Genomic DNA, 22,448 nt, shown 5'->3' on the forward strand with positions numbered 1-22,448 from the left:
GGCTGTTGAGGCAAGAACTGGTGGGTTAGTGTCCCTTGCTCCTCTGGCATCTCTCGGCCTGCCCCAGTTCTGACAACAGGGGTTGGTTTGGGGGTGGGGGGAGATTAGACATGGCTGCCAAGCAGGGTGGAAGTGGGCTCATCAGGGTGAACTGTGTGGAGGGGCCTCCTGTAGGGTTATGGCTCTGGGTGCCCTTTGGCAGACAGAGTTTAGGGACTCAGCTGGTAGAGGGCAGAGGCCCCTGGAGCAGCCTGCCTCTGATGGGCCATTCACCTGATCCATCACTGTCCCAAGGTGATCCACTGGATCCCACTAGGGACAGGCAGCCAGACAAAGAGATAAGGCAGATAATGTCCTTCCTATTTTACAGTAAGGGAAGCTCAGAGAGGTCGCTTAACTTGCCCAGGGACACGGAGCTAGTAAAATGGGTGCACTTCCAGCGCCTGGGGCCCAAGCCAGAGCGAAGGCAGGAGGGTTTGGGTGGGGGCTGGCCGCTGCCCATTTCCCACGGGACGGACGAGGCTGAAAGGTGGGGGCGGGGGTAAATACTTGAAAGGTCCGTGGGCATCTGCATCCCAGGTTGAGATGACGGGGCGGGCAGGGAAACAGTTCAACTGCAGGAGGCTGCCCGACGGTGACAGGTCGGACAGCGGAGACTGCACCCCACCTGGAGACGGGGAGCCTCAGAGCCTGTTAGGGCCCGCGGGAGTCGTCTCCCTCCTCCCGGTCCATCTGACAGCCGGACACCCGGGGTCCAATGGGCGAAGTGAGCCTGCACCCCGCCGCCTCCGGGCGGGACGGGCGCGGCAGCCCCAGGAGCGGCCGCGGGGGCCCTCCGCGCAGGCAGGGAGTGACGGCCCCCGCGTGTCGCGTGCAGGGCGAGGACAAGGTGTTCCGGCGCGCGCCGTCCTGGAGGAAGCGCTTCCGGCCGCGGGAGCCACACGGCGGCCTGCTCGGCGCCTCGGCGGAGACGCTCCCGGCCGCCTTCCGCGTGGCCAGCCTGGGGCCGCTGCAGCCCCCGCCCGCGCCGCCGAAGAAGGTCACGCCGGAGGGTGAGTGACGGGCCGCGCGAGGGGCCTGCGGGCGCCGCTGCACTAACGCTGCCGCCGGGCCGGCGGGCGGGCGGGCCCCGCCGAGCGCGCACTAACCGCCGCCCTGTGTTCTCCCGCGGCCGCCGACTCCTGCCAGCGGGGACGGCGGGCGCGCCGAGACTGGAGCCCTCCACGGTGCGGACCTACTCCTGCTGACCCCCGCCTCCCGCCCCGGCCCTCGCGGGGGTGTGCCCGTGGCGCGGGGTAAGTGGGCCGGCCCGGGCCGCACGCCCCCCGCCGCCGCCGCCGGCCCCCCACCCCGCTCGCGCGCGCTGCCCCCGCCTGGCTGCACCCCCCCCGCCGCACCCCGCTTCCGCCGAGCGCCTGGCGCTTTTGCAAGCTCGCTGCTCTCGCCTGCATCCCGGGGCTGGGGACGACGCCCCGCTCACCGCGCAATTCCTCTTTCTCCCTCTCTCTCTCAGCTCGCTCCCACTATCTCTACGGACACATGCTCTCCGCCTTCCGGGACTAGCCACGGCCCCCAGGGGCAGCGTCCTCCGGCTGAGTGGGCTCAGCCGGCCCTGGCCCCTCCTGCTCGTTCCCCATCTTCTTACAACTCCTGGTTTCGTCGTGACTTTCCAGTTGCCCTGGGCTTCAGAATATACTCCTCCATCCCCTCGGCATCCCACTACCCTGAGTCCCACCGTGTGCCCTTTGTAAGTCTCTTGTGGCTGTGGCTGGGTGTCCGGGTTGTCCATGCTTGGGATTCTGCAGAAGGGACTGGACGACAGCAGCCCAGGGCCGGGTGTGACTTCACCCTCCTTCTTCTGGACCTAGCCTGGTCTGGACTGTGACCTCCACCAGAGACCATGATGAGGTGCCAGGGACTAGGGATGGCCCTTCCAAGAAAATGGCACTTCAGACTCTGCCTTGCTCGGGCCGTGGGACCTTCCCGTCCACGTGCACATCCCAGCTGTCTGACATCTGGTTTCAGCACTCCCAGCATCACACCTTTCCCAGCTCATCTTCACCAGGGCACCTCCTGTCTCCAGGACCTCCTTGGGGGCGGGGAGGGGCTGCAGAAGGCCCCATTCTCTCTCAGGATGGTGAGGCTGGGGAGGAGAAAGGCTAAGGTGGTGATTCCAGGCCTTCGCTTAAGATGAAACCCAGATGTGATTTGGGGATGGATCTGAGAGAAATGGGCTCCTGAACTTTGAGCCAAGGTTAAGGACGGGGAAACTCTCAGCCCTCCACCCAGTGAGAGGTGCAGGTCGGCCAGCTGGAGGGAGAGCGATTGCCAGTGTCAGCCTTAAGCCTCAAAGGCAGGGGGGAAGCTATCCTGTCCTGCCCCAGCCTTAAGGTGTAGGGGGGGAGTTGCTGCTGGGGCAGGGCTGGTGGGGGTGGGGTTGTGTGGGGTCTTGGCTCTGGGGCAGAAGAGAGCTACCCGTGCACCGCCCACTCCATTCCCAGTATCCCCTCCCTTGCTGTTCTCCTCTGCCCCACCTCTTTAGTAATCCAGCCCCAAGAATATACACGATGTGTGGGTTGAAGATACATTGAGCTCCAAATCAGATTTGGGAAAATGTAGTGTGAAGCTTTCTTCTCCTGATCTCTTGGGAAGAAAATAAAGCTTCCCCTTCCGTGAGTCCTGTCCTAGGTCGAGGAAATCCAACTCTCCTGTTTGTCCCTGCATCACCCGCCCCTGGTTCAGGGCTCTTTTGGTGTGCAGGGACCGCCTCCTCTGGAAATTCCAGAGACACCCCACCCCCTCCACCACTGCCAGCCTCCATCATTTTAATTGCTTTCCTCAGCAGCGTGCTGGCAGCCGGGGCTTGGGGGTACAGGTCCCGGTTTGGTCAGAACGCCATTCCCAAGAAATCCCTCCTCCTTACTCACTTCCTCATCCTGCTAAAATGCCTGGAAGTGTTTGAGACCCAAGTTCAGGGTGAGTTGATGGACCCCAGTAAGAGGAGGGGAAGAGTAGTTGGAGCCGGTTTCCTGGAGAAGTGCCAGTGCCGAGCCGTCCTACAGGTGACTGAGCAGCTGGTTTGCAACCTGATCGACATGGGTTCTGAGCAGGGGCTCAGCTAGCAGGTGGGATAGTGGGTCCGAGCACCCTAGCCAGAATGAGTGATGGAGCCTGGGGCGATGCCAGGGCTTGGAGCCCTCTGCTGTTTTTCAGTAGAGAAGATGTCCACCCGTGCTGGGGCCGAGTGGGCTCCCGGGTGTGGGCACGGCACCAGCTGCTCTGTTCTCCCTCGTTGTTCCTTGCCCTCCCTGCTTGGCAGTTGACTGCAAATGGAGCTGGAGGCTTTCTTGAGCAGAAAATGAGTGGGATGGAGGGAAAAGGCCCCAATTCCTGGGTAATGGAGTTAAGATTATGGAGAACCCCTGGATTACTAAGATTGGTGAAGGTGGAGACCACAAGGCCATCTGACTGCTGGCAGGGGACTTTTGATGGACCAGCCAAGTGGGAGACTCAGCCCCAGCTTCTCCTCTACACCTTCGCCCTGTCATGGTTGCCCAGGTGCCTGGGTCTATTCAGGGTGTCCTGGGAAGTATTGGAGGGAGGTGAGGGGCAAGAGAACTCGCGCATACAGTGCTGGAAGGCTGTTGTCCTGGTGTCTCTCTTGCCTCACAGTCAGAGTATTTTCTACTTGGAGAGTTGTTGCCAGTGCCCTGAACGCCCCCCTCACCAGCCTTGTGTATCTCGTCGGTACCCCTCTCAGTACTGTACAGGCTCAGTGCATCAGGAGTGGCTGTGTGGGTGTGGATGAGTGTGAGTGTGCGTGTGTACGTACCAATAAACAACCTGGTTTTAAGACAGCCTACACGTGGCTCTGGTCTTCTTCTTCTTTTTTTTTTTTTTAACTTAGACTTCAGCAGACCTGTCCAGCTTCCTCCACAGTCCTCAGGGCTGTGCTCCTCTGGGAAGTAAACATCTGAGTTTTAAAGACATCAAGTCAGGAACCTTCTGTTTACTTTCATACCCATGGGACTGCTGGAGAAGCTAATGTTCAGGTTGCTTGTGTCAAGGGAGTTGAGGACAAGGAGTGAGGAGCCCCGATGCTGGGCTTGACTTCTTCCTCTTCTTCCTGTCTGCTCACACGGTCGAGCTCCACCCTCCTCCTGGCCTCCAGGGCCACTGTGCCCCTGCTCCGATGCCCCCTGGTTCACGCTGCAGCAGCCCTCGCTGCCTGTGGATCAGAGGACCATCCCCTCCACATGGCATGACGGGCTGCCTGTGACTGGGCTCCAGTGCCCCCTCCCTCACCAGTCTGAGTCCACTGAGTTCCAAAACGTCTGACCCCCAGCCCCATCACCAGAAGGCAGCAAGAATGCCTCTTGCTTTCCCTTTGCAGCGGCGAACCTTCCAGACCCACGTAGGGCATCACCGGGGAGGCATGGCCAGCTCCTCCCCAGCAGAATTACATAAGCAACAGCCCTTTGCTCCCTGGCACTCTGTACACCACCATGCTTTGCAGGCTTTCTCCTCGTCCGTTCCCACGGGGGCTGTGAGGAAGCCCCTTGGGTCTGTCTTATCGATCTCCTGATCCCTAGATGGACACACTCGAGTAAATAAATGAATCAATCGTATCTCAGGGGGTTTTTATGAGGATTATTATTAAATAAAGTAAAAGTTACTGGGAACTATTGTGTGCCAGAACCCATTTAAGTATGCTCAACGTATTAGCTCATTTAATTCTGCAGCCCTGTGATGTGTTTATTGGCTATTTTGCAGGACAGGAAATTGTAAGGCTGAGACCACACAGCTGGTAAGAGACAGATGTAGGTTCCAGAACTAGGCCTTCTGACTGCAGTGCCTTGTCCTCACTACAATATGTATGTTATAACTTCTGACTTAAAGCCAGGACTGCCTACCAAATGTTATTTGCTTCTCTCTCTCTCTTTTCTTTGCTTCTGTTTTAAGTGAGCTCAAGCCTCTGTCCCTTGGCTCAGCCTCCTCCAGCTCCCTTTCCCAAACCCACACTCATGTGTCACTTGGCTTCTATGGTCTTCTTTGGACTGTGTTTCTTCTGCTCACCTAAATTGTGGACTCCTTCAGAGCAGTGTAATACACCGTATCCTTCCCAAGGCTATCACTATCCCAGACACTGATGGCACAGAGTGGCAGAGTCCGTAGGCACAGGGGACAGGATGGGAGCCAGACAAGGCAATCTGTGACCCAGGAAGGGCACACAGAAGAGGGAAGATGCTGGCCTAGTGCCTGCAAGCCTCTGGGGGGGTCGCCTCCCACCCACTCCATGACCAAAGGTAGAACTGACCAGCCTTGGTGACCAGCTGGCTGCAGGATAAGATCCGAAAGAATCCAGAACAACATTTTTTGGACTGAAAACTATTTCCCAGTGTTGCCATCCACTGGGATGGGGAAGGTGGAAGGAGCAAGCGTGTGGGGAAATGTAGGTTTAGTTGTAGACATGCTGAACTTTCTGTCAATGTTTGTAGAAAAGAAAGAAGATTCTAGGTTTCCATCCTAGAACACTTTCCTTTGCCTTCCTTAGGAATGCTCCAAGCAGAGCGAGAGGCCAAGAGTCTGTGTCTTGTGGTTGCCTGTGGCTGGCGGGTGAGGTACAGCCACAATTGCCGTGGGGTGGAGATTGGGTGTTCCCACCCACGCCTGGGCTGTGGGTCCTTAGCCAAGACTCCAGCTGAACCTCGAAGCTTCAGTCCTTCTTCAGCTCTGGTGTACCACCAGGCATCCCAGCTCCAGCCTGGAGCCCAGAAGCCAGAAGTCAGACAAGTCCAAGGGATGGGACATATTGGTGATGGGGGATGGGACACGTTGGTGATATGGTTTATTCATGAAAGGGACACCTGATTTGAGAGGGCTCCTCTCTCAACCTCCATTGCCCTCTCCACCTCCCTCTCCAGCTGGTCCAACCAGCTACTACACCAGCAGCACTGAAAAGGTTTTCCAGTTTGCCAGATAGATGACTGAGAAGTTGGATACCTAAACAAACCATAGTATTGGAAACAACAGCTAGTCCTGGAAGCCTTCTGCAGTTCATGCTAATTAGCTAAACGCTCTGAGAAGTCCCTGTTTACACACAGACAACCAGTACGCCAATTCTTGAGTAATTCTTATCTTTACGTTCTAGAGGATTCCCTGAAGTCCATTATTAGGTAACATTTGATTAACCCGGTTTGATTCATTGCAGGTACTTCCACTGGAGACTGGATTTAAGCTAATTTCCCTAAAGAACTACCTCTCATTATTCATTAATTGGAGTCTTATCTGTAATTTAATTGGGAAGGCTAAGCATCTAGCTCGGGAAAGGCCCAGCGCGTTGATGACAGTTGTGTATTCTGTGCAAATAATGGCTGAGGTTGAGCTTCCATTTGCAAAGTTTGCTGTTCACACCTGTGAGATCCCAGCACCTTGTTGCTCTGGTGGGAGGCTTAAGGACTTAAAGACCAAAGAAGAAATAGGTAGACCATGGCCACTGCTAACAATGGTCGAGAATGTTGACCCTGATGGCCATTGCTGAGGACTGTTCATTTTTATCAGGCTAGGGATATGAGCCTCAGTTTCCAATTGATGTGATAAGTGAAGAAGAATAAGCTTAAAAAATATATCCAGCCACTCCAGAGCCTGTCAGCTGTGTAGCAGAGATGGGTACGCTTGTCCTTGGCTGCTCCTAGGCCCCCAATGAGAAGCCGGGTGACTGGTGGGATTGTATCCACCTGGGAGCTTGGGAGGCAGCAGGGACAGAGGAAATGAACTTGAGGGAGACCCCCGCCTCCCTTGAATGTGGAGTTCAGCGTTTTCGGTGGGTAGTGAGGGAGTGAGTGTAGATTCGAGAGCCAAGGTGCTGCACCCAGGCCTGTGGCCTTCCTCATCTCCAAGGGCAGTGAGTCAGGGGGTGCTGAGGGTCCTGCAAATGATGTAGGTATTCCTCTTCGGCCCTTTCAGAGAAGGTAAGACTATAAACACAGGACACAAACGCAAGAAGACCCCACAGATGGGGCAAATGAAGCCAGTCTGGGATTCCCAGCAGGCCCAGCTTTGACTGATTGGAGACAAATGGGCCCGGGGCTCCCTTCTGCACCCTCACCTTGGTCCGTGAGCCCAGAGCAAGTGCAGAATGGGTCCCAGAGCCTGGGGGGTCAAAATGGGCGAAGCCCATTGTCAGGGACCCTGAAGAATTGAGTGGGGGCTAGAATATATCACGCTCCGAATCCCCAGACTCCTGTAATGATTCTGAAACTTAAAATTTCCAGTAAATCAGGCAAATTTAGCCTAAAGCAGTTGGAGTTAATAAAATTTTTAGTAGATGCTCATGGTCCATTCAAATTCTAGCTTTTGCTCTCTCCCCAGCTAGTCGTTAATGTAATTTCTGTCCAGGATCTCAATTCTCCACCCACCTTCTCCCTTCAGCCTGTAGTTGGAAGATAACATCCCACGAAGAGAACCCCAGCTTCTCTTCCACTGATTGTTCCTTGTGAGGCCCCCCCTTGCCCCCCACAGAACCACCTTCATCCTCTGAGCTGTGGGCAGGGGCCAGGATCTGCTTTAGCTTGGAGGGATGGAAGGGTGTGGCAAGGGAACACGCTGGTTGGCCTGCAGGGAAGTGGCAGAGTCTGACCTCCATCAGGCTGATTTATTCACCTCCCACTTTCCTGCAGGGCTCCTGGTAATGTCACACCAGAGAGGGATTAGGGAGGGGAAACCCACAAATTCCCCCTCCACAACCCTGCCTGCTGGCTTTGGGATGAGCGCTGGGCATAGAGCATGGTCATTAGTTGGAAAAGACGGGACCCCCTGGGCTTGAAGATGGAGCACATAGACTGTTGCAGCGTCCGTGAATAAGGAAGTGTGCTGCAGAACGCGGCCAGGCTTTCCTCCAGGCCTTGAGGGGTTTGTGGATCTGGTCTTTGCCCAGCCGGTGCACCACACCCAGCTTTCTTCATGGGGGTAACAAGAGCAGAGCTCCCAGGACTTAGTGACCACAGCAAGACAGTTGCCTCAGCTGCTTTTGAAGCCCCACTAAATCCAGTCCTTAGGAGGCACCTAAGAGGGGGAGGGGCAGGAGCGGCGGGCACGCCCCCATCATCTCAGAGGCTCTTCTAGCAACCAGTCTTTATTCATTTTTTTAAAAAGAAATCCAAATAAGTTAGCAAAAAAAAAAAAAAAAAAAAAAAAATACAAAATAAGGTCAAAACCACACGATGCTTAGTTAAGAAAAGAAATCACCCCAAGAGCCCCTGCCCCCCTCCCTGCCTGTCCCTGGCAGCTCGTGCACAGGAGACCTTGGTCAGATGGGAGCTTTACAAACAGCACAAAACATAAAACCACTGGAAGGTTCCCAGTATTCACTGCAAAAGCTTGGCCCCCCAGGGACTTGGGAACAGAGGATTGTTCCTCTCCCTTTCTTCTCCCTCGATTCAGGGCAGGCCCAGCCCAGCCACTGGCATTGGGAAGAGACAAGAACAGGAGATGCACACAGCTCATCCTGGCCAGGACACTGTCTCCGGCTCTCAAGCCGCTTTTCTCAAGGGGGTGGAATCGGCGGCATTATGAACAAAGGGAAGCTCCTGAGTTTGCCCCCTGAGATGGGGCACACACGAGGGGCACTCTGGTCCCCTGCTTCATCTCCCCGGAAACAGGATGCTCCTTGCTGTAGGGAGTCAGCTACGTGAGAGTAGCCGTTCCCTCTCTGGGTGATGAGTTAACCTTATATGGATGAGGAAGGGGACATTCTGGCATTTGGCAGCCCCGGGGCTGGCTTTCTGGCATCAGGACAGCCTGGCTCAGGAAGCCCGTGCTGCGGGAGCAGTGGCATCTGTGGCCAACGTTGGGGCTCCCACGGACACCCGGCCTGGCAGACGGTCTCAGTTAGGCATGGTTTCATCCGGGAAGGCCACAGAGACGTCTTCCACTGTGATGCTGTCCACAATGGAGGTGAGCGAGTGCAGGTTGTGGGCGTCGGCAGGATCAGCTGTGAGCAGGTGATCTGGACAGAGAAGCAGGGAGGATGTTACCCGGGTGGTGAAGGGGGTGTCGAGATCCAGGACAGGGACTGAGCTCTTTGGGGGTGGCGCAGGTTTTCCCGGACAGATGGGTGAGCAAAACTCAAGAATCCTACTCCCCAGCCCATGCCTTTTCCAGCGCTCTGCGCGCACCCGCGTGTTTATCTGTGTGTGTGTACACTGAACACATATGCCTCCTCTCTGAACTCCCCTAGTTGGGTTAGAATTTGAAAGCAGCTACTCTGTGGTGGGGCCAGGACGGCGTCTCCTGGGAGACTGGAACTGCCTTTTGCTGGCCCCACTGTGCAGGACTGACTCAGAGATTCCCAGGGACCCCTGGGGCAGGGACATTCTCCTCTCCATGGAGCAGGTCAGGCCCCAGGCATGGGCTGGGGAGCTGCAGGAGGCCTAGACCGGTCCTTTGCTGGTCAAGATCTCAAGGAGGCATAGGGCCTTCCGGCCCACCGTTTGGGACCCTGGGTTCAGCCGTTCCCTGGAGACACCAAGGGAAGAGGACTGGAGCAGACAACTGGGCCTAGAGACAGGCTGATGGGGTTGAGCCAAGGTTTGGAGGGTCTCACTTACCCCCTGTGTTGGGGCCAAACTCCAAGGTGCTGCCCCACTCTGGACTGCAGGAGGCGCTGTGGGGGCTGCATTCGCTGGGCACCTGAAAGACGGTGAAGGCCCAAGGTCAGAGCACGGGCCATTTTTGGTGATGTCTTTCTGTCCAGTTCCACGGGGCGAAAGCTCCCATTGTGGGGTTGGACAGTGGGCCACAGGCTGCAGCGCTCCAGCCCAGGGCAGCCCCCAGCCTCAGGATCTTCACAGGCAGCAACTTTCATGCTCCTGCCTGACCACAGAGGCCCTGCTTCCAGGCCTTTCCTGTCCTCCATCCTGGGTGGTGAGTCCATCGTCACAGGACACCCAGCCTAACGGGGTCCCAGGTTTTCCCGACCCTAGGATAAGGATGGAGGAAGCAGGTGCGGGTCGGCTGGGGCTCTGGGAGAGACGCTGGGTAGTTATTCTCTGCTCAGCCACATACCCAGGATGGCATGGGGTGGGGGTACAAAGTGGGCCTCGGCCGTGCCTTTCAGACCCCAACCCCAGGCACTGGGATGAACTCTCACTCCCACCCAGGCTGACTCTGGATTTGTTCTTGGATCCCCTTCCTCAGTCCTCTGCCACCCCCCTCCGCATCTGCTTCTACCCTTCTACCTTCTACCCTTTAGCCTGGCTGGGAAGGACAAAGGGACACCAGAGGTCGGTTGGACAGCCCCGTTCTGACGAAGGAGGGGGTCCTGTGGGCCCATAAGATCCCACCTGTCACCTGCTCCCACCCTCCGACCGAGCACCGCCCCCCCAGGGTCACGAGGCTGTCCAGGGTCTCCCGTGGCCCCTGCCCCCGGGGCAGCCGGGGTGGGACAGCCACTTACCCCTGGCTGGGGCCCGCCACCGGCCCGGTAGCGGAGGTCCCGCTCTTCCTGGTGGAGGGAGCTGAGCAGGGCCTGCAGGCGCTCGATGTACTGGATGGCGCTGCGCAGGATCTCCACCTTGGGCAGCCGCTGGCTGGGGTTGGGCAAGGTGCTCCTCTTCAGAGCCTCGAACGCCTCGTTCACCTTCTTGAGCCTGCGCTTCTCCCTCAGCGTCGCCGCGCGCCGCCGGTCCACCGACACCGACTTCCTCTTACACACCTTGCACGCCCACGGCAGGCACTGGCCCAGGCAGTGCTCGGGGGTCCCCAGCCCCTTGTCCTCGAGGGGCCCTCGCACCTCGGGGCTCAGGCTGAGCTCGGCCCGCTCGTAGCCCGGCGGCTCGAAGGCCTGGAGGTGGACCGGCAGGTAGTTCTCCCCGTCATAGAAGTGGGGTTCCTGGTAGAAGTAGGGGGAGGTCTCATACAGCTCCATGGGGTCGGAAAAGACTCGTTCCCCAAGCTCCTGCAGCCCCTCACGCCAACTGCTGGGTGCCATTTAAACCCTCCCCGCTGGCATGGAACCAGAGATAAATATAGCCAACGCCGCAGAAACCTGAGCCCCCCCTAAGCTGTTGCTGCACATCAAGACGTTTACAGTGGATTAGATGCGACTCCCCTTCCCTCTCCCCGCAGCCCCACCCCACCCAGCCTCCTGCCCCAGCCTGGGCTGGCTCCTGTGCACGGGGAGGGAGGCCGTCGGTGTAATTTGATTAGTTTTCATTTCTCAGCAGCCCCTGTGGGGCAGGGGAGGTGGGGGAGGACACACATTCTCCTCTCATCTGCTCCTTTCAATTACTCCTAGCTGGGCGGCCTGCCTGGTCTCTCCTTGCTAGTCCCAGAGAAGTGTGGTGGGGGTGGGGGAGAGCCGAGGGAAGGGAACAAGGAAGGGCAGGGTTCAGGCTGGAAGGGGCCTGAAGAAGTCAAGGTGTCCGTCCCCCTGCTTCCTAACAGCACCTCAGTCAGCCTCCATCCGTTGGAAGCATGAGACCGCTTTGAATTCAGGGTGTGTATGGGGGCTCCATGTCCAGGGGTAAGAAGGAACCTGGAGAGGAAAATGACTTCAGCTCCTGGCTTTCTAAAGCAGCCTGGATGTCTTATATCTCACAGGTCTCCAGTAACAGAGGAAGTGGAGGCAAGGAGAATTTTTTGGTCTTTTTGGCAAAAGTCGGTAGAAGTCTTCCCTTTAACACAGCTGGTCAGAGGCAGAGCAAGAATGAGGACTTACAGGGCACCTGGGTGGCTCAGTGGGTTAAAGCCTTTGCCTTCAGCTCAGGTCATGGTCTCAGGGTCCTGGGATCGAGACCCGCATTGGGCTCTCTGCCTCAGCAGGGAGCCTGCTTCCCCCCACCCCCTGACTCTCTGCCTGGCTCTCTGCCTACTTGTGATCTCTGTCTGTCAAATAAATAAATAAAATCTTAAAAAAAAAAAAAAAAGAATGAGGACTTACAGGCTTACCCCTTGCCACCTTCCCCGTAGTAGCAAGGTCAAGATCTAGGAAACCCTCTGTCTCCTCCCTCTCGCCCTCCGGATCATCTATCTGCCCTTCTGTGTTGCCTCTTCAACTCTGTTTCCTGCCCCATGGCCAGCCTTTCCTGACTGCTTGGTGTGGGTGGCTGGGAGGGGGAGAAAGCAGAGCCCTCCGGACTCACTTTGAATCTCGCCTCTCCTCGACCACCTGGCGTGGTTCTGTATCTTCTCATCTAAGCCATCAGTTTTACATGTAACGTGTAGGTCTCAAATGTCAGGGGGAAGAGGGACTACTCCATCTTTAGGCTTCTCAGTCCATGGTTACCTCTCAGCAGAGGGTTTGGGGTCTGAGAGGACCAATCCTCCCAAGACTGTGGGCTGGCCTGAGAGACCAGCAGGGGACAAGCGCAGTCTTAGGGCTAAAGAGTTACAGGGAAGCCTCAGGCAGGTTCTCTGTCCTCAAGGACCTTAGCATTAGTAGACCCTGATGGTTACCTAGTTCTTGCCAACCTGTGATGCCTGAATCCCCCTCACGGGTGGCCATTGTCCAGCTGTGGCTCACGAGGCAGCCTATTCCACTGATGTGCAGCTCTGGCCATGGGGAGGCCTTCTGGATTTTGGACTGTGCTGTGATGTCTTCCCTTTTTTATCCGTTGGTCCTGTTTTCTTCTCTAGGAACCAGTGGACTAAGTCTGGTTCCTCCTCCACTTGATATTTGAGATTGATGTTATAAGTTCCAAACGGTGACAAGGACGATAAGAGGTGGAAGAATGGTGCTGGGGACTCAGAGAGGACTTCTTAAAGATTTTTATTTTATTTATTTGACAGACAGAGATCACAAGTAGGCAGTGGGGCAGGCAGAGAGAGAGGGGGAAGCAGGCTCCCCGCTGAGCAGAGAGCCCGATGCAGGGCTTGATCCCAGGATGACGGGATCACGACCTGAGCCGAAGGCAGAGGCTTTAACCCACTGAGCCACCCAGGCGCCCCTCAGAGAGGACTTCTTAGGGGAGGTGAGCCCCGCATGGAGCTTGAAGGAGCCGGCTTTCCTGCCGCTCACCGTCTACGGTGAGGAGCTGGGAAAATGCTGGTGTCTGTTTGGGGTAGGGAACAGAGATGAGGAGGGGTGGCATTGGGGCAATAAAAAAAAACCCTAAGCATGTTGAGGGAAGCAGTGAGGTCTTCACAGGGTTCTAGACCTTCCCAATGTGGCAGCGGTTGGGGGCAGGGGGGGGCTTTGGGTTCTAAATCCTGCTTTGACTCTGCTTTGACCAGCTGGGCTGAAGAAGAAGTGCTATTTCTTAAAACACATCCCGCCAAGCAAAGAAAAAAGAAAAACCTTGCCTCAGTTTACACCCCAGTCCTATGAGCCCTGAGGAAAGAAGTGATGTGGAAGTTACTATGGAAACCAGAAAATTGCATCCTTTGGTCCTTTTGGGATGCAGTCTGCCTTGCCCCTAAACAGTGTGTTCACATCCTCTAAAAATGGAAGCAGGAAAGCTGGGCTTGTTCTGATTTCCAGGATCTTACTATCTATTTGGCGAGCATGGACACTCAAGTGTGAATGTTAGATTGTAATGTAAGAGCGCTATTTTAATTCAGCAGGAAACATGGGGGCCGTGATCGATTGCAAAGGAGTGGGCTCACCAACTAACGTTTCAGGAGTTTATGGAAAGTCAAAATCACCAAAGTCTGGTCTCCGTGGAAGGCTTGAGGAGGAGGAGAGTGTTGGGCTGGCTCTTGGAGAACAGGTGGGATTTAGATGAGAAGAGAGGAGGGGAAGGGGGCTCTGGGTGGAGGGTTTGCATGGCTCTCGGGGTTCCGGTAAGTAGGCGATCCAACGAGTCTGTACAGATGGGAGGGGGCCCAACTGGACATGGGCAGATTCGAAAGCTGAGACAAAGAGACCCCATAGAAAACCATAGCAGTGATCCAGGAGTGAGGTGCTGAAGGTTGGAGCAACCCACTAAGTTGGGGGGAGATAGATTCCACTAGGAGAGGGTGTGGGGATCAGCTGGCAGAGGGATGGTGTGCGTGTGCATGCATACGTGTGAGAGGGGAATGGTCATTGTAGTAATGAACACGGACCGTGGAAACACCCAATAAGTATCAGTCCCTTTCTTTGCTTTGTCCTCTCCACTCCTGGCCTCTCTCCCAGGCTATTGTCCTGGCTGTCACCGCCTCCAGGGGACCAGAAGAGCAGGAGTCGGGGAAGGAAAACCTGGCCCCACCCCAGGTGTTCATCTGTTTTCTCACTCACTCTTTCAATCAAGAAATATGTATCGCACACCTTGTGCTGCGTGTTGGGGTCACCGATGTGAATAAGATGTGGTCTTTGTGCCTGCAGCCTAGTCACAGTGGAGTAAGGGACATGAGTACACGAAGTTCTCTAGCCAGAGTGGGCCGTGTTAGCTGGTGGAAGAGTACTTTAGAAAAAGTGCTATGCTATAATCCAGAGAAAGAATTTATGAACTCCCCCCCTTTCTCAGCTGAACCCGGTTTCCTAGGAGCCCTCTCTGCGTCATTCCCCGGGGCTGGGGCTGCACCTGGGTGGGAGCAGGAAACAGGCTCAGCGGCCACTCTCAGGTTCAGGTGTGAGTTTGGTCTTGTGTGTGTAATGTTTGCCTCTAACCAAAGGTGAGAGCAGGGCTGGAAGGTTAGGGTGGTCTTCTGTGCCTGGGTTTCAGTGAATCCCTCTCTGTAGATGTGTTTGTATCTGTCTGCCCCGTGTAAGTGGCCTAAGGACCATGTCAGGGCCCAGCTGTGGGGCACAGACCCTCCTAGGACTGAGAAGCTAGGGTGGCCCAGGCATCTCTGAGCTCAAAACCCTGGTGGGGGTTCCCACCTTGTTCCTCTTTCATAGCTGAGCTGCGGAGCAGTCGCATCTCAGGGCTTGGCCTTCCTCCTCTGCACACTCACCCAGCCCACGCAGGCTGCCCTCTGATGGATGGGAACACATTGGTGCCAAGCACAGAACAGCCTTTGTGCTCCGCCACCAGCGGTGATCCGTCAGCTCTAACCTGACAGCAGGGCGTCGGGCCCTAATCCCCACCCCTGCTGGCTTGGGCACACGGAGGGGGGGGGGGCTGCCCCGACTGTAGCCTCCTCCATCCGACCCGCTCCCTCCAGAAGAAGCCCTTATCCCTGGCTGGGGCTCCAGGGCTAAGCTGTTTGTGCCCCCACCCTGTCTGTCTCAACTCAATTCTGTCTGTTTGCATGCTGGACTGATCTCATCTGCATGGTAGTGGCTGGGTTTCCGAATGCCCAGAAATCCCCTTCCCCTGCCTCTCGGATCCTTCCTTCCCCCTCTGCTGTACTCCTAGTTCTACTCTCTGATTCCTAGCCCCTTCCAGTCCCTGCCGACCTCACAGGTGGGCTGACCTGGGCTGCCATGTAGCTTGGCCAACATCAAAGCAAGTTTTCCATTCTGGAGTCTCAAGTGCCTGGCAATAGAGAAGCAAAAAGAAGAGTCTGGAAAGGGTGGGGGCTTCAGGCTTCTCCAAACAGACCTCATTTTTTGTTTTCTTCGCCTGGGTCTCTGGGTGTTGTGGATGAGAACTGGGTGGGGATTGGGTGGCAGGAATGTATGTACATTTCAAGGACCTAGATGCGTGAATGTGGCATACAAATCAGCTTGATTATTTGGGAAGCAGTAGCCTCATGGTAGGGTGAGAACCCATCACAGAATCATAGAATGTCAGAGCTGGGAGGTAGCCAAAGGATTAGCTGGTTCACCTTCTTCCTTCTACATGCTGGGAAACTGAGGCCCAGAGGTGGGATCAGACTTGTCCAAGGGTGCACAGAGCACCAGTATCAGAAGTCTGAAGGGTGTCGCTCTTGGATGACCCGATTTTAGCCCTTGGGGCTGAATCCAGGTGTCTCCTCTCCCTCCCTGAGGCTGACAGGTAAGGAACACACTTCATGTGAGTACGTGATTTCCAGGTGGCAGTCCGTGAAGGGACTGGAGTGGCTCCAGGCTTGGAATGGAGAGTCAGGGAGACGTGGAGAGATGAAGACAGATGAAGGGGGTGAGAGACACTAGGCTAGGGAGACCAAGTGAAGCCTGGGGGTTTGAGACAGGAGGAGAGGTCTAGAGGCAGATGGGAGCCCCAGCTGAGAGGTGAGGAGCACGGGGGGCCCTAGGCCTCCGGAGGCAGCACATTGTTTCCATTGAGGACTGAGCATCAGATAACCACTGGGAAATCCGTCCCTGCCTGGAATCTGGAGCTCAGGGCCAGGCTCATTCATCAAGAATCTTTGGCCTTGGGTGGGGGAGGGTGTGGGCCTGGAGGCGGAAGGGAATGGGTCCCCGGGGACGGGGGCGGGGGGGTGCGCTGGGGGTGGTGATTGGTGGACACAAAGCACAGAGCTAGGTTTAAAAATAACCACACTGGGTTTCAGCACAGTGTGTCGCTGGGTGAACCTGGGGGCCTTTGACAATTGGGGTGAGGATTTCTTATGAGTATTCCATGTTCCTGTGTGAACTGGGCCTTCAGCTCCGGATGGAGACAAATACTGTGGGGAAGTTAAGGGCAAGTGGAAGAAGGAACCGTGGATAAGGAGGCAGGGCACGTCGCTGCCAATTCTCCTCTCGGGTTCTCAGTTTCCCTGTTTGTAAATCAAGATGCTGATCTGAATGATCCAAATGACCCCTTCAGAGGTAACATTCTTTTTCTGATTCAGCCTGTGGGTCTGGAGGAAGTGCTCATAGGGTCAGCATGGGACTGTTTGGAGAGTGGTTTGATCCGAGCCTGGCCCAAGAGAATGGACTTGTAGGATGAGAGAGGACAGGTTTCCTTGCTTTTTGTCCTTTTCCCATCTCCACTTCTACTTCCAAACTCAGTTTCCCTGAAAGGCAACCAGATGGTTCTCGGGACTCATTTCAGTCTCCCTAGAACTGGCTGGCATGTATCTGTCATACTTGCCCCCAGACTTAGCCCCCCCCCCACCTAGCCCCCTTCCCTTCTAATGCCCTAGTACTCCCCCACATTCTGCCCCCACTGTGGGTTCAGAGCTGCCCCACCCCCTTCCACTCCAGGGACAGCTTCTATTTCTGCCTCTTTGACAAGTTGTGACATATTTGGGAGCAGCTGCTGCCTGGGTGGAGATGCCTTTGCTTTTCTCCTGGCTCTGTCTTCTCCTCCCCAATACCTCTCCCAACAGCCACCCCTTCCCAGAATGTGCTGGAAGACCCTCCCTGCATTCCCCTCTGTGGAACTCAGACATCCAGCTTTTCCTCGGTTTCTGCAGGAGTGGCCCAGCCTCTAGACTGAGACAAAGGGAGCCTTCTGGGATAGAAAGTCAGGTGGCCGGGTGTGGGGGATAGGATCTCTTCTGCCAAGTCCCAAGCTGTGTGGTTTGAGGCAAGTCCCTTTCTTGCCCTAGGCTTTATTTTTCTATCTTTAAGATGGAAGTGATGAATTTTGTCTTCCCTGCCAACAGCAAGTAGTTTTGCCACCTGTTAATTGCAGAAACTTGGGAACTCCCCCTGTGCCATTGATCCCATTACCCTTGTATTCTCTAAAGATTTAATTTCAATGTGACCTGCAGAGAAAAAAAGCCAATTGAAATGGATTAAAAAATGATAGGGAAGGGGCGCCTGGGTGGGCTCAATGGGTTAAAGCCTCTGCCTTCGGCTTGGGTCATGGTCCCAGGTTTCTGGGATCGAGCCCTACATAGGGCTCTCTGCTCAGCAGGGAGCCTGTTTCCCTTCCTCTCTCTGTTTCTGCCTGCCTCTCTGCCTACTTGTGATCTCTGTCAAATAAATAAATAAAATCTTAAAAAAAAAAACGATAGGGAAGATAGAGGGGGCACAGGGGTGGCTCAGTCAGTGGAGTGTCTGACTCCTGATTTTGGCTCAGGTCATGATCTTAGGGTTGTGGGATGGAGTCCCAGATTGGGCTCCTCACTCAGTGGGGAGTCTGCTTGAGGATTCCCTCCCTTTGCCTCTCCTACTGTGTGTGTGCTTATGTGCTCTCTCTTTCAAATAAGTAAATAAATCTCCTTCTTCTCCTTCTTCTTCTCCTTCTTCTTCTTCTTCTTCTTCTTCTTCTTCTTCTTCTTCTTCTTCTTCTTCTTCTTCTTCTTCTTCTTTTTAAAGAAATAATAGGGTATAGAATTAGGCAGGGCCATTAAAAGAGCTATTATAAATATGCTCAGTATGTTTAAGGATTTAAAGAGAAACATGAACATAAGAGAGAATTAGAAGATACAAAAAGGAATCTTATCCTGTGAAATACAATTTCATAGGATAAGATTATATATTAGTCTGCTTTTGTTGCCATACTAAAATACCATAGACAGGATGGCTTAAACAGCAGAAATTTATTTTCTCACAGTTCTAGAGACAGAAAGTCTGAGGTCAGTGTGCCAGCATAGTTGGGTTCTGGTGAGAGCTCTCTTCCAGTGTGCAAACGGCTGCCTTCTTGCTGTGTGCTCACATGGCCTTTCTTCAGTGCATGTGTGTATATACAGAGAGATATCAAGCCTCCTGGTGTTTCTTCTTATAAGGGTTACTAATCCCATCAGACAAGGCACTCACCTTCATGACCTAATTACCTCTCCAAAGCCCCATCTCCAAATACATCACACAAAGGGCTTTGACATTTGAATATTGGGGAGAACACAAACATTCCATACATTCCATGTTAATAGCAGATAAGATGTTGCAGAAAAAAGTTCACTGAATCTGAATACAAAGCAATAGAAATATCCAAAATGAAACACAGAAAAAATAATATATAAAAAAAGTTTCACTGACCCATGGGACAATATCAAGGAGACTAACATACAGGTAATTAAAGTCCCAGAAAGGGGCAGAAAAATGTTGGAAGAAATAATGGCTATAAATTTTCCAAATTTGATGAAGACTATAAATTCAAAAATCAAAATCATTTATCCCCCAAAAGCATAAACACAAAGGAATCCACACCAAGACACATCATAATCAAATTTCCAAAAAACAGTGGTAAAGAGAAAATTTTAAAAGCAATCAGAGAAACAGAGGCACGCTATAAATAAGAGAATCAAGTTTTTAAAAAGTATTGATTTATCATCAGATACTACGAAGGCCAGAAGACAACAGAACAACATCTTTAAAGTGCTAAAAGGAAAGAAAAAACTATAAACCAAGTCTTCTATGCCCAATAAAAATATCTTTCGAGAATGAAAGTGAAGTAAAGACTTTTTCAGACAGAGACTAGCTGGCAGAATTTATCACTAGGAGATAGTCACTCTAGTAAGGGTTAAAGGGAGTTCTTTAGGCAGAAGGAAGATGATACAAGATGGAAACTTGAATCTTCAGAAAGGAATGAAGAGAATCAGAAGTGCTAAGCATGTGAGTAATATGAAAAGGATGACACTCCACCCCCAAGAAATTTAAAAATTTCTTTAAAAGATAGCTGTCTATTTAAGACAGAAATAGTAACCATGTGCTATAGGATATATAATGTAAGAATAGAATGTATGAGAACAGTAGTACAGAGAATGGGAGGTGGGAAATAGAATCACACTGTTTTAAGGTTTCTACATTATACGTGAAGTAGTATAGTATTATTTGAGGGTAGACTGTGAGAAGTTAAAGATGCATATTGTTAATACTAGAGGAGCTTCTAAAAAATAAATTGTAGACCTATAACTAATAAGCCAATAGTAGAGATACATGGGAATATTAAAAAAAATGTTCAGTTAATCTAGAAGAAGACAGGAAAAGAGACGAACTGGAACAGAGAGCAGATGGAACAAATTGAAAGCAATTTGCAAGATAGTAGATTTACCCCCAACTATATCTCTAACTGCATTAAATGTAATTAGTAGGACTGGATAAAAAGCAATATCCAACTATAGGCTGTCTATATGAAATTAACTTAACATGTAAAGACAGATAAGTTGAGAGTAAAATGATAGAAAAATATATACCATGGGAACACTAATCAAGAAACGTTGGGATGCTTGGCTGGCTCAGTCAGTGGAGCGTGTGACCCTTGATCTTGGGATTGTGAATTGGAGCCCCATGTTGGGTGTAGAGATTACTTAAAGTAAAAAATCTCAAAAAATTGAAAAAGAAATACAGAGTGGCTGTATTCGTATCAGGAAAATCAGATTTCAGACAAGCAACATTGCTAGGGATAATGAGAGACATTACATGATGAAGGGGTCAATAATGAATCAATAAGACGTATTAATTTTTGAATGTCTATGCACCTAATAATAGACCTTCAAAATAGATGAAGCAAAAAATGACAAAACTGAAAGGAATACTAGATAAACCTAAAATTTCAGTTAGAAATTTCATTTTAAAAAACATTTTATTTTTTAAGTAGGCTCCATGTCCATTGTGGAGCCCAGCATGCAGCCCAAACTGACAACTCTGAGATCAAGACCTGAGCTGAAATCAAGCGTTGGATGGTTAACCGATGAGCCACTCAGGTGCTCTCATTAGAGATATCAAAAATCCTTTCTCAGTAATTCACAGAACAAGTAGGTAAAATTAATATGGAGATCGAAGACTTCACTCATTCCATCGATTTGCCAACTCATGTTTGTTAACAGTAAGTGGCATACAAAACACTTACATATGACATATGACATAGGTCATATGCTGGGCCACTGAAAGTCTCAATAGATTTAAAAATACCATAATAAATAGCATATGCTCTGACTGCGGTGGCTAAATCGGAAACCAATTACAGAAGTTTCTCAAAAATCCCCCAATATTTGGAAATTAAACTTTTAGATAACCCATGAGTCATTATTTATTGAACCCTTTCTGCCAAGTCCTGTGCTGCTAGATAAATTGTGTCTTACTTAATCCTTACAATAATCCCCATGAGATCATTACTCTTGTCACCATTTTGCCAATGAGGATCCAGAGCCCAGAGAGGGTAGGCAGCTGGGAAATGGTAAAGCCAGGACCAGAAACTGAGATCCGTCTCATGCCAAAGCCCAGCTTGCACTCAGTTATGTTGTTCAACAGTCAACTAGTTAGAGACGGGCACCCATTTGAGGTGGGTGCACCAGAGAGCTCTGTGCTGGGAGAGCCCTGTTGGGCCTGGGGTGGGGGAGTGCGTGGCTGAGCTGTTGACAGGCTGCTTGCCTCCTCTCCAGCTCCCCATCCCCAGTATCACCACCAGGCTCAGTGCTCAAGAACATTCCTTATGGAAAGTTTCCCATTGGAGGTTTCTTCGCGCTCTTCCCCACCCAAATTCCTCTCAGCTCTGGGGCTCCCGTCCCCGGCCAGCTCTCTCCATGGCGGGCTCCCTGGCCTTGTGCAGATGCTCCATCCAATTTCTTTCCAAGTGCTCTTGAACTTTCTCCTCCAGGGATCCTACTTCTACTGCCCCCATCTTGGCTCCCCCAGCCTGGCTCCCCCATCCTGATCTCAGTGAGCCTGCTCTCTGCTTCAGGCCTTTCTGGAACCTTATCCCCGGGTCCTCCGTTCCAAACAAGCCCTCAGACACTATGCCCCTCAGATAGCTTTCTCAGACTAGACCCACTGTGTCCAGTCACCTGGAATCCACGCTAATCAAAGTATCCTCAGACTGTCCAGCACTGCTCAGTGGCTTGTTTTTTCTTGGTCTTTTACTTGAGAGACCCTTGAGCCGGACTGCCTGGCTTGTAGTCCTGGCATTGTCACTTTTGAGCTTTGTGACATTATATAAGTGACTTGACCTCTCTGTGCCTCTACTTTTTAATCCTTTTAATAAGGATAAAAATAGGACCGTTTCATGGAATTTTTGTATAGATTAAATGGGTTCATATTCATAAAGCACTTGTTACTTAGTGTCTACTCAATTAACTTAGCTTCATTATTATTATTGAACCTGCCTTCTGTCCTTGTCTCCTCCATCGGACTGGGAGCTACCTGAGAGCGGCAGTAGTGTTTTTTCCTATCACTCTATCATCCTGGGAGCCCTCTCGGGAGAGGGGCTCCATCTTCCCTAACGAGCAGGGGGCTCCCCAAGGACACAACATGTGTCTCTACCATTAAACAGGAACTGTGTCTGTGTCCACAGACCCTTCTTTGCGTGCCCCTCTGTTCTCAGGACAGGGACGTGAATGTGGCAGGCTCGGGGGAGCTCCCAGGAGGTGAGGATGGTGCATGAAGGGGTCCTGTTGAGGGAACCATGTAGATAGATTCCTACCCAGGGCAGGGTGGCCCACAGAGAGAGTAGGGCAGCCCTTGGAATGATGTCACAAGGCAGCCTCCAAGGACTACTTCTGTCCTCAGGAAGGGGCCAACCAGGAGTTGTCCCAAGACCTTCTGTCCACGTCCACCACTGAGGTCATCAACCCTTGGCACAACCTTATTCCTCTCTCTCCATCGGAAGACGGGAGATGCGGATGGCATGGGGTAAAGAACGGCCTGAGATGACACCGAATCCGGCTTTGCTGCTTGCTAGTTGTGCGATCTTTTATTCATTTAATATCTTGGAAACTGTTTTAATCACAGACGAAATGCTCTTTAGAAAACCTGTTTCTTCAGGCCCGTC

The 22,448-nt window shown here is 52.7% G+C and overlaps 2 protein-coding genes across 6 annotated transcripts in view; one reads left to right on the top strand and one right to left on the bottom strand.

The window, feature by feature from the left end:
- PPFIA4 (PTPRF interacting protein alpha 4) overlaps positions 1–2,359 on the top strand; it is a 46,704-nt gene extending 44,345 nt beyond the window's left edge. For 2 of the 4 annotated variants that reach the window (XM_032878308.1, XM_032878309.1), the window contains 2 exons: positions 878–1,052; positions 1,514–1,670. In XM_032878308.1, coding sequence (XP_032734199.1) covers positions 878–1,052; positions 1,514–1,563 — 225 coding nt within the window. In that variant the 3' untranslated portion in view covers positions 1,564–1,670. Of the gene's footprint in view, positions 1–877; positions 1,053–1,188; positions 1,296–1,513 lie in introns of all 4 variants that reach the window. The other 2 variants (XM_032878307.1, XM_032878306.1) reach the window with 2 other exon arrangements.
- Positions 2,360–8,785: 6,426 nt separating this feature from the next.
- Positions 8,786–10,990, bottom strand: MYOG (myogenin). 2 transcript variants are annotated; one of them, XM_032878085.1, is made up of 3 exons: positions 10,457–10,990; positions 9,609–9,690; positions 8,786–9,007 (listed from the first exon to the last, which is right to left on the bottom strand). In XM_032878085.1, exons 1-3 carry the CDS (start codon positions 10,988–10,990, stop codon positions 8,886–8,888), a joined length of 738 nt encoding a protein of 245 aa, XP_032733976.1. In that variant the 3' UTR covers positions 8,786–8,885. The 2 variants fall into 2 exon arrangements, with proteins under 2 accessions (XP_032733976.1, XP_032733977.1); XM_032878086.1 differs by having other exon boundaries at positions 8,786–9,010; positions 9,612–9,690; positions 10,457–10,984.
- Between the last annotated feature and the right edge of the window lie 11,458 nt (positions 10,991–22,448).

This window comes from Lontra canadensis, unplaced genomic scaffold (assembly GCF_010015895.1).
Source record: "Lontra canadensis isolate GAN:19392208 unplaced genomic scaffold, GSC_riverotter_1.0 scaffold63, whole genome shotgun sequence".
Taxonomy (NCBI): Eukaryota; Metazoa; Chordata; class Mammalia; order Carnivora; family Mustelidae; genus Lontra; species Lontra canadensis.